Here is an 11727-nt window from a genome sequence, read left to right on the forward strand (position 1 = left end):
TTTCAACATGACGAACGCCTTGCATGCCTAAAAGCTTTAAAATGAAACCTTGGAACGAACGCAGCCTACATTTATCTGTTTGGATCAGAAAATAAAAGTCGGTCACCTGGGAAACAATTCTGAACCAGATTGCCTGTAATTTTAGTGGTTTGGTATTTATCCATCCTCTGCAGGCCGAGTTAAAATAAAGATAAACTGCAGTGCCGTTTTTCCAAATGTATAAGTAAATCACAAGCTGCTGCTGGACATTGTTCAGTAGATCTCACTGTTTTAAAGTCAGTCCATGTGCTGACATTGATGTCAAATGTTGATTAATTGTTACGAGCAGCAGATAATAATTTAAGACCGAACCTTTTTTCAAGGAATGCATATCGCCTGGTAGAACTTGGATCTGACTCTTTGCTATTGCCTATTACCAGACCAAATGTTAGCTCAATGTCAGTGACACTGACCAATTTGTAGATATTTTTGTGTTTATTAAGCTTAATTAGCAGTGGTGGCCATTTTGAATCACCATCACATTGAACCGAGGATTAAGTTGCTAGGTGGTAGGTTATATTGAGATAAAGGCAGCAATAGTGCATTGGTTAGAAGCTCGTGATAATTGGATTGTGTCAAAAGATGATGAATGTCATATATATAAGGAACCTATAGATAAGGGACCTTATTTATAGGTCCCTTTATAAATTGTCTGAAACATAATCTTGAGCAGTACTAACAAAAGATTTTAAACATAAAATCCCTAGTTTTGCTACTTACCCTACACCCTAGCAAAGCTATTTTTAAAACAAACTGAGATATCCGGACATTCAAATATGGTTTGAGGTTTCCTCTTTTAAATGATGTCATGAAATCCTCATTAGAATACACTAAAAATAGGATTCAAACAAATTTTCTTGGGGTTGTCCCAATTAGCAAGACAAATCAAGTAATTCCCGGAACTACTTGGATGAACTAAATGTAGCTTAAAAAAAACAGAAAATGTGCTTAGTTCCTTAGTCTAAGACCATACTAGAAAATATTGCGCTTTTTTTTTTTTTTGAGAAAATGCAGTGTGAATTCTTATTGCTGAATAATTTTGCTTAAAGCTGCTGAAGAAGTTGAAACTAAGCTGTAAATTTTCAGTTGCTGAACTATCAGTGCTCAGCACGGTGGTGCAACTGGTAGAGCTGCTGCCTCTCAGCGAGCAGGTTACCCTGGTTCAAATCCTGGTCTGGGGGCCTTTCTGGGTGGAGTTTGCATGTTCTCTCCGTGCATGCATGGGTTTTCTCCGGGTACTCCAGTTTCCTCCCACAGACCAAAAACATGCATGTTAGGCTGATTGGTAACTCTGAATTGTCCCTAGGTGTGAGTGAGAGAGTGAATGGTTGTTTGTCTCGTTTGTCTCTATGTGTCCCTGTGATGGACTGAAGTAGGGGTGGGCGATATGGCTCGAATATAATATTGTGATATTTCAGAGCATCCTGACGATAACGATAAATTTCGTGATATAACAAACAAAAAAAAAAATCAGTTATTCATTTGACAAAATTAACTTAACATGTTGCTTTGCAGTATTATATAAAAACTAAAAAAAAAAAACCCAACGAGGGTTAATTTGACTGAAATGACTTTATTTAGTAAAGTATTCAATCTCAAAGTATAAAAATAAAAAAATAAATATGATCCTTCTGTTATTTAGATTGAAAAAAGTCTGCACAAAATACAACAAAATCTACCATAAAAATTAAAGTACAGGTGCAGTTTCCCAAAATAACTAAATAAAATGAAATCTTAAGATCTGTTGAGCACAAATGTAACCTACAACAAAATATATGTTGCCTTTAAATGAGCTATAACTTCCAAAACTTGTGACAAGGTGTCTTCAGCTGACCCTGAAGCTTGTGGTGTTTCAGCTTCCTCTGTTCCTGCAGGAATGATTCCATTTCTCTGATGCTCTGTCTTTCATCACCTGCCTCTTTTCTTGGTCCATGGAATGTGGCACTAAGAGACACAGCTGAGCTGCGCCTGTACCCACAGTTTAGAGCTGGGTGGAGAAACACAGCTGAGCTGTGCATTGTTTGTTTTTAGCTTTTTAGCTAGCAAGTATTGCGCACAGCTAATTAGCATTACGCCAGTACCGACAGGGGGGTGGGGGTGCACAGTTCGGTCAGTTGTTTTTTTTACCGGTATTATTGTGAACAATATGATATGGCCCAGCCCTAGACTGGAGACCTGTCGAGGGTGTCCCCTGTCTCTCACACTGTGATGGCTGGATATGGGCACCAGCGACCCCTCGACCCGTAAAAGAAGAAGCGGATAAAAATAATGGATGGATGGATGAACTATCAGTCAATAGTCGAAAATGTAGCCAAAAATAGTTGAATGATTTGCTGAAACACAAGCAAAGAGCAAGAAAAAGCTAGCTTAACGTCAGAAGTAGCTAAAAACTAGCAAAAAAAGCTGAAAATGTTAACATAGAACCAAAAGCGGCAATACCTTAGCTCAAAAGCATGAAAGATTCTAGCTTAGTGCTAGAATGGAGGCTGACTCCAACAGACTTCTGTGCAGCCTTCACCACTCTCTGCAAAGCTTTTCTTTCTGCAGATGTGCAGCCTCCATGCCACACGTTGATGCTGGAGCACAGGATGCTCTCCACTGCACACCTGTAGAAGGAGGTGAGGACTGAGCTTCCCAGACCAGCTCGTCTCAGCCATCTGAGGAACTGGACAGCATGAGTTATCTTTGGTGGCCTTATTGAATTTTTATTTAGCCTTCAGTCTGTATAGGGTTAATCTCGGCTACTGCCACATGAAATTTTAGCCTAAATTATCTAAAAATGAATGAGTTGAAGCTGACAGAAACAATAAATCACAAAAAACATTACATTATATTGACATCGGAAATGTAGATGAAAAAAGAACCTAAAAGCTCTAATTAGGAAAAAGAAGCAAAAAGGAGCCAAAAACAGCAAAAATGAGCACAGAACAAATTGAAAAACTGAACAAAATGCTGAACTGAGCAGACTTAAAGAGCACATTTGCTCAACGAAACAGAGAAAAAGTAAAAATGATCACATTCAAGTTTAAATAAGCAGGAAGAAAAGCTCCAACTGGCTGGAAAACAGCTGAACAGTAGCTGAAAGTCAAGTAAAAAGCTAAAAATACAACAACAAAGAAGTTGAAGGGATCATAAAAAGCTGACATTAGCCGAAAGAAGTTGAAAAACAGCAGAGCAACAAAAACAGCTGTAAATCAAACCCATTCTTGAACAATAATAATAATAATACCAAAAGTCATAGCATGAGTGTCGTGAATGAGCTTAATTAAACCTTAATTGCTGAAATAGCTTAAAAACAATGGGAAGAGTTAGATGCCAAAAAACATACAGAAGAAACCTGAATAGGATCTCAATAGTGTGAATACTTAACAGCATTCACACAGTAATATAGAGAAACAGGAAAGCAACTACCGGTAGACTTAATCCCTGATTTAATGGTCACAAATGATAATCAGTTTTAAATGTACATCTATCCAATGGTTAGCTTCTGAAAGTTTCAATCAAATCCGTCGAGTGAGAAATTTTGCTAAGAGACAAACAAATGGAAACACAAACACATGGTTTGGACAGTGGGCAATCAGATAACATGAAAATAATTATTAGTAAAATGACCTGCTGGCCTCAAAGCTGAATCATTGGCTGTAATTCAGTATATTACTTCCATCGACGGGTGCCATGTCATTGTTATATTTTCTCCCAAACGGGACTAAATTAGTTGAAAAGCATAAATTGCCTTATTTCTACGGTGCTTTTATCCTAGCCGACACATTAAGTAAAAATGGCACAAAGAGTCAGAGGATTGACAAAAGATGTGCAAAAATCCAAAAGATGACGAAGCCTTGCCTCACAGGCAGTCTGACAGCACAGCTGTGGGCTTAAATGGAAACCACTTAATTCCACGTGCGCACGCGTGTGTATGTCATCCTAATGACCTTATCTTTTCAAAACAATTTCATGCCCTCAATAATTTTTCATTTAATTTTAAACCAAGGTCTAAAAACTGAGTGAATAAAGTTTTTATTGCTTTTTACAGTAAGTCCCTTTATGGGTGACTAAATGTCTTCAGTCTCACACAAGGTGAGACATCATTCTTTTATTTTATCTTAACTATTGCCCACTGCCAAATGTGAAAGTTGTATGTGTGTTCATTTGTCTATACCTCTAGCAACATATTTCATGAACCAATGGATGGCTTTTAATGAAACGGTCAGGAATTCATCACTGGATGTACAAACGGAGTCAACCAAATTCAAAATGGACCTCACAGATAACTCAAGTTAGGAAACACAAAAATGACTATAACTTAGTCAAATTCAGACATATTGAGGTAAAATTAGATGTGTTGGTAGCTGAGAATCACCCTTAACACATGCCCTAACATGGCATGAAAAACAGCACCGGAGGTCCTCCACTTCTGTCTGTTTTGGGCCAACATCTGGATGGTACCCCAAGTGTGGTTTAGGGTCTTCATTGCTACCTCTACCGTTCATCACTGTTCTTCGGTCTGCCTCTTTTGTGCTCGTCTTCTGGTATCAATGTAGGTCTGTGTTGGTAATGTTCCCATGTTCCTTCCTAAACGCATGTCCAATCCACCTCCACCTTCTCCTCATCTCCATCAAGTAGTTGCTCATTGGCGATGGTGTTCGGACAGAAAATTCTCAGGATTCTTTGCAGGCTCTTTGTGTGAAAAAACTGAGAGCTTGTGAGATCACTGGCAGTCATCCTCCATCACTCTGATCCGTATAACAGTACACAGCTCAGGTACAGCTTCAGCTTGGTCTTTGTGCTGTACTGCTGGGACCTCCAAACACTGCTAAGCATTCTGAAGACATTTCTGGCCTTACTTAGATGGTTCTTTATGTCACTGTCTTCTCCTCCATCATATCTAACTGTGCTGCCTAAGTAGCTAACTTCTTCAGCCATGGGTAGATCTTCACCATTATCGTCAAGGTTTGACCAAACTCGTATGCAACACCTGACATGAAAGGTGTATTGCTAGGTGTTTCATTTAATGTGTCTTAAGGTAATATGTTTTAGAACACCACCCTGTCTGACACAGATAGCGTAAATCTCATTCCCTATCAGGTTATTGATTTATATAGAGACTGCAGATTACCAGTGGTACCAGTTTTCTTATCGTATACTCAATAGTTTATTACCTCTCTCTGACTATCCGCACTGCCACAGATTGGTGCTTTAATCCTAGCTTATATATATATATTCGCTCAGAGAGCGAGAGAGAGATGATGTAGAAAATCTAAATGGAGAATTTTTACATTTTAGATTAAGAGATTTGATGTACGGTTGCTAGAAAACGGCAAATATTTAGGTAAAAAGACTTCTTATTTAAACTTTGTTGGAAATAAGCCTTTATAGAGTGATTATCCTTTCAGTTGGATATGTTTTCAGGATAACTTGAAGTTTTCACTCCCCTTACACTGTTTTTATCTCATTTAAACTATGACAAAATAATAATGTTTTCAGCAGCTACCTATCTACCTGCTTCACCAGCTGATTGTCAGCCATGTTTGTGTGAGACAGATTGTATCAGTGCTTTGGAGCTTCTTGAGAGTAGTTAGCATGGATCAGGGGGAAAAAATAGAGGCTTTTGCATTATTCATGCATATGGCACCATGATAACCTTCATATAACTGTTTTTATAAGTCTGATTCAGTCTGATGGGCAGACAATGACTGTGAAGGACGTCTGAGACATGCAGCTTCCTCCCTCTCAACAAGAAAGCTGCAGGCCCCAAAGCTGCACCAAAATGGCTGAAAAAGAGTCACCTGGCCTGAAAACACTTGCCAATCTGGTTCACAGGGATCTATTGGACTCCCCAGGAACAGAACAGAAACCTCTTTAATACTAAACAAGGTTTTCATAATGTAATGGCTGATCATCGTAGGATGTGAGGCTGACATTCGGAGAACGTCTTAGTTTCAGAGCTGGATGTGGTTACACATGTCCTTGGGTTTTTGAATTAAATTCAATGGTGTTTTTCTTGTATCCAACAAAAACACATTTCACTCTCCACTTCTTAGAGATGTGTAGACCTTTGGCTAATGTTTGGCCCTTAAGCAGGAGACAAATGTCATGACATTATTACAGCAGAGGGAATGTGTGGCACTTTATTTATTTTTTATTGCAGGTAAACCTGAGCGTGTCAAGAAACCGTATTCAGTCTTGTTATTGACTGTGTTGGTCCTGCTGAGGCGTTTTTACACGGATAAACAAAGTAAAATGAAATCAAGCTGAACGGGAGTAGCTGAGGCAGGTTGCTGGAGGTTTTCGGTGCTTTCAGTGCATCAGGTGTGTAACCATGGCACCGACACGGACTGGTGGGTGCAGAAGACATCTCTTCGTTTTAAAATAAGCCATGGCAGCGCTATTTGCTTCTACAACAAATTCAGATTTTCTCAGCCTCTTCTTGTCTGCGTTCTGGCTTCAACCTAACCTTTGCATTTCCACGCAACCTTTGTGAATAGACTTAATTTTCTTAGTTGCAGCAATTCTGTGTTCATTGTTGTTCATTTCTTGTGTTATTACATTTAAACTTGATTGTTTTGAGTCCATTATGTTTTTAATTTGTTAAATTCTTGTAGAATTCTATTCCTTCTACTTGTTCACCATTTATTTTATATTCTCTGTCTATGTCTTAAATGTTTTCAACAGTATTCAGTATTTTGATGTCTATTTTTCAATAATTCTCCTAAATAAACTGTTAATCCAAGACAGGATCTTAAACTTGAATATCACTGAACAGGTAGCATTACAATATATTTATTAAAATTGTTGAACATTGGGCGATGCTTTCGCCCGTACCTATATGTGTGTGGATTAGTTTTTCTGTATTGTTAGCAAAATATCTCATAAACAAATGCACAGATTTTAATGAAGCTCAGAAAGTAATTTAGCCAAAACAAAAACGTCTGACAAAACCAGTGTTACAGATATTAATCTTAAGTTTGATATGGTAGTAGCTGAGAGTCATTTGCAACACATGCGTTGAGCGTGACACCTGATGATGCTGCATGAGATCACGCATGTTGTTATTTTCAAGGCTTGATTGAAACGGCTGCAGCTCTGTCATTTCTCAACAGAGGAGGATTTTAGTCTAAATTTAGTGCATGAAAGATGGCGGGCAATATGCATTCCTTCAAGGAATGCCAGGCCTTTATTTGTTAGTCATTAAACACTTTAGGTTGGCAGACTTCGCATTATATGATTTATACTATAAAAACAGGACATGATTGGGAAAGGAGCATTCATTTTGAGCGGCAGCCTGATTCATTAAGAACTGGGAGCATTGTTTGCTCCAACTGGAAACGAGTGGAATGCCCACTCCTGGTCGGGAGGAGTCTTTGGCTCAGGTGGATGCGTTCAAGCCCTCTGGGTTTTGTTTATGAGTGAGGAAAGAATGGAGCGTGAGATTGAGCAGCTTCTGCAGTATTGCAGACTCTGTGCCGGTCCGTTCTGGTGAAGATTGAGCTGAGATGTAAGGCAAAGCTCTTTGTTTATCTTTCAGTCTATGTTCCTACCTTCACCTAAGGTTATGAACTTTGGGTAGTGTCTGAAAGAACGAGATTGTGGATACAGGTGGTTGAAAAGAGCTTTGTCTGCAGGGTAACTGGACTCTCCTGTAGAGATAGGATGAGAAGTTCAGTTATCTGGGAGAAACTCAGAGTAGTCCCTGCTTCCACATTGAAAGGAGCCAGTTGAGGTGGTTCGGGCATCTGGTAAGGATGTCCTTACTATCTGGACTACTCTTGATTTCCCTCTGCGAGCTGACTTCAGATGAGCGATAAAAGATGGAGGCATTGTTTGTACAGCCTGTCCCAGTTATATAATTTCCAAATCACACCATCTCATTTCCTGATAGTTTCACAGAAAATATAAGACAGTCTTTTTTCCTGCCTAAAAACCTTTGACTCCCATTTGTCAGACCCTTAACATTTGTCAAACTGCACAACCTGAGCTGTTCTCCTGTAGAGATTTGTTCCACTTTTAACTTGAGCTAAAGCTCCAGATAATTTATATATATTCCACTGTAATAAATAAGCAGCTCTGCTGGATTACAGCTACAAAATGTTTTATTTTTTTATACAATAGCTTTGGTTCTGATTTATGTCTGCACAGTCTTAAAACCTTTTATTCTTAGATTTGTGTGCAGCTATTGAGACAGTGAAAATGAATTCAGCAGCCAATGTGAATAGTCATTCCGGTTGTTTGCTCACTCCACTGATTCAGAACAACTCTACTTTTGAGCTCTCTCCAAGCATATAAATTACTGTTTTGCCATGAAGCTGCTGCTTTTACACAGTTACTTACAGTAAGTGAGCAGCTGGAGTGACATGTTTAAGAAAAAGTGCCTAAACCCTTAAACAGTTCCTCTGGGCTACAAACCTGTTTCACTCATTTCCTGTCGTCTTTTACCAATTTCTCTGCACGTTCAGGTGGTTTCATGCTTGTTTCTTTGTGTCATCTAGACCTGATCCACTGCACCAATGAGCTGAACGTCAGCATCCCCCACCTGGCAGACACGCTGCTGGAGCGCACAGCAAGCAACAGCTGGATTGTGGTTTTCAAAGCACTCATCACCACACACCACCTCATGATGTACGGCAACGAGGTGAGCAAAATGCATCGAAGCATGAGTGCCCAGGGCATGAAAGGGCTTCTTTTAAAAATCTCAAAATAACAGGAATATAATTTGTGTCGACACAGCAAACATGTTTTTTTAACAAGATCAAAACATTATTTTATTGCTTCAACAAAACAAGTTTATGCTTTTGTGTGGTCGCACACTAAGGCCCCTGTTTACACGACAACAGTGCAATGAAAACTGAATTTTTTCCCCCATTTCTATTAACACATTTACATGAAAATGTTCTAATTACAATCTCTGTTTACACAGCGGCAGCACGGTGGCGCAACTGGTAGAGCTGCTGCCTCTCAGCGAGCAGGTCCCTGGTTCAAACCCCGGTCCAGGGGCCTTTCTGGGTGGAGTTTGCATGTTCTCTCCGTGCATGCGTGGGTTTTCTCCGGGTACTCCGGTTTCCTCCCACAGACCAAAAACATGCATGTTAGGCTGATTGGTAACTCTAAATTGTCCCTAGGTGTGAGTGAGAGAGTGAATGGTTGTTTGTCTCTATGTGGCCCTGTGATGGACTTGCGACCCGTCCAGGGTGTACCCCGCCCCTCGCACAGTGATTGCTGGACATGGGCACCGGCGACCCCCGTGACCCAAAATGGAATAAGCGGGTAAAGAAAATGGATGGATGTTTACACAGCAATGGTAAATATGGAAAAGGTGCAATTCCCTCGCCACGCCACTATGTTGTTTGAAACTTGAAACTAAGCGCGCATGCGTTAACTCCCCCCCCCACCCCCCCCAAAAAAATGTTCTAACGTTTTTCTCATGAGAAAACCACCATAACAAAAGTCCAGGTGATGTCCAAACTGAAAGCAGTTCAGGGAAATTAGATTTATAAGAGTCAGAAGCACAAACAGTACTCTGGTATCCACTGTTGTTGACAGTTTCTTCTTCTGTGGTTTGTAGGAAGCCGTTATGTTTTGTGTCATACTACGCATGCGCCAGGGAGTCCCTGACAGAAAAGATCTATTGTTTCTGTTTACACGACAACAGACACCCGGACATTTTTGAACCATTGCACTCTGGAACCCGTTCTCAAATTGTGCTGTTGTCAGAGAAAACATTTGCTATTTTTGTGTAAATGAACAGTACAAACGCAACAAAACTCTTCCATTTTCACCAGAAATCGTTTTCGTGTAAACAGGGACAACGATAAACAAAATGGTTTTGATCCTTTGAAATTAAGTTTTGTGGAATAGGTGTAAACAGTATCTTACCTGCAGTGTTTCCCCTAGTTTACTTGCCTTGGCAGGGTGCTCATATCTTGTGATTTTTGTCGACGTGGTGGTAGACAGACATCTGTGTTGAGCACCGTTTGTACCAACAGTTTTTGAGTGTGTGTGTGTGTGTGTGTGTGTGGGGGGGGGGGGGGTTCAGTATGCAAGGTGCTCGGGTCTTGACAGGGTGGGGCGCCCTGCTTGTATAATGGTATGGGAAACACTGACCTGTTTTGCGTAGCTCTTTGAATGACCTTAGTTTGTAGAAATAGTTCACTTTTGGCTGGATTTACAAATTAACGTCTAGTCTGAGTGGAGAGAAAGAACAAAGTGGATTGATACCACCTTAAAAAAATGTCAAAGCAGTTGGTGCAAAATATGTTTTTAATTCTTTACACAGTCATTAATATCACTGAAAGTACTACAGCTCACTGCTGCTACTATCATATACATTACCATGTTATGGAAAACTGGTGGAAATGAAAAGTTATAAAATGTATTTGCATTAACATTTGACATTTTTGAGATTGACATTGTTTTCAAGTGATAGTCTGATTGTTTTTTAAAAAGATGCTAGAAAACTTTTCAATAGCACCTCAATGATGACAGTCACAGAGCAAAGTGTATGAAGGTTTCACACAAGCTAACTAGCTAAACAAGGGCCCATATTTAAAATTTGGTTTTGAAGCTTTTGAGAAAACTATTTCTAAAACGTCATACCAGTGTGAAAGAATGCTACATCAGAATATTAAACCTCTACACTTAGCATAACACCATTTGTTTAGTTTGCCACTTTTTTCTCTGTACTCTGCGCTCATTGACTGATGTAATGGTCGTACTAATGACTGATAACTAGTTGACAGATCAGCACTTGATAAATGATCAGTCAATTTCTTTAAGATAGAAGCATCTTGGCCACATTTGGTTTAGCTGTTTGCCGTCAGTCCGGTCAGATTTAAACTCTGTTTCTCTAAACTGAGGCGGTTCAAAGAGCTATCTACAAACCGGATTCCAAAAAAGTTGGGACACTAAACAAATTGTGAATAAAAACTGAATGCAATGATGTGGAGATGGCAAATGTCAATATTTTATTCGTAATATAACATAGATGACAGATCAAAAGTTTAATCTGAGTAAATGTAACATTTTAAAGGGAAAATATGTTGATTCAAAATTTCACAGTGTCAACAAATCCCAAAAAAGTTGGGACAAGTGGCAATAAGTGTCTGGAAAAAGGAAATTGAGCATATAACAAACAGCTGGAAGACCAATTAACACTAATTAGGTCAATTGACAACATGATTGGGTATAAAAAGAGCTTCTCAGAGTGTCAGTGTCTCTCAGAAGCCAAGATGGTAAGAGGATCACCAATTCCACCATTGTTGCGCAGAAAGATAGTGCAGCAATACCAGAATGGTGTTACCCAGCGTAAAATAGCAAAGACTTTTAAGTTATCATCAACCGTGCATAACATCATCAAAAGATTCAGAGAATCTGGAACAATCGCTGTGCGTAAGGGTCAAGGCCGTAAAACTCTACTGGATACTCGTGATCTCCGGGCCCTTAAACGTCACTGCACCTCAAACAGGAATGCCACTGTCAAGGAAATAACTGAATGGGCTCAGGAATACTTCCAGAAAGCATTATCAGTGAACACAATCCACCGTGCCATCCGCCGTTGCCAGCTGAAACTCTACAATGCAAAGAGGAAGCCATTTCTAAGCAAGCTCCACAAGCTCAGACGTGTGCACTGGGCCAGGGGTCATTTAAAATGGAGTGTGGCAAAATGGAAGACTGTTCTGTGGTCAGATGAGTCAC

General features: G+C 39.6%; 1 protein-coding gene across 1 annotated transcript in view; it reads left to right on the forward strand.

The window, feature by feature from the left end:
* The window catches only part of LOC119420500 (phosphatidylinositol-binding clathrin assembly protein), a 41402-nt gene that overhangs the window by 5813 nt on the left and 23862 nt on the right, over positions 1-11727 (forward strand). Inside the window, exon 2 of the mRNA XM_037687907.1 lies at positions 8526-8668. Coding sequence (XP_037543835.1) covers positions 8526-8668 — 143 coding nt within the window. The remainder of the gene's footprint in view (positions 1-8525; positions 8669-11727) is intronic.

The sequence above is a fragment of the Nematolebias whitei genome, chromosome 14, assembly GCF_014905685.2.
Source record: "Nematolebias whitei isolate Nwh7 chromosome 14, NemWhi1, whole genome shotgun sequence".
Classification (NCBI taxonomy): Eukaryota; Metazoa; Chordata; class Actinopteri; order Cyprinodontiformes; family Rivulidae; genus Nematolebias; species Nematolebias whitei.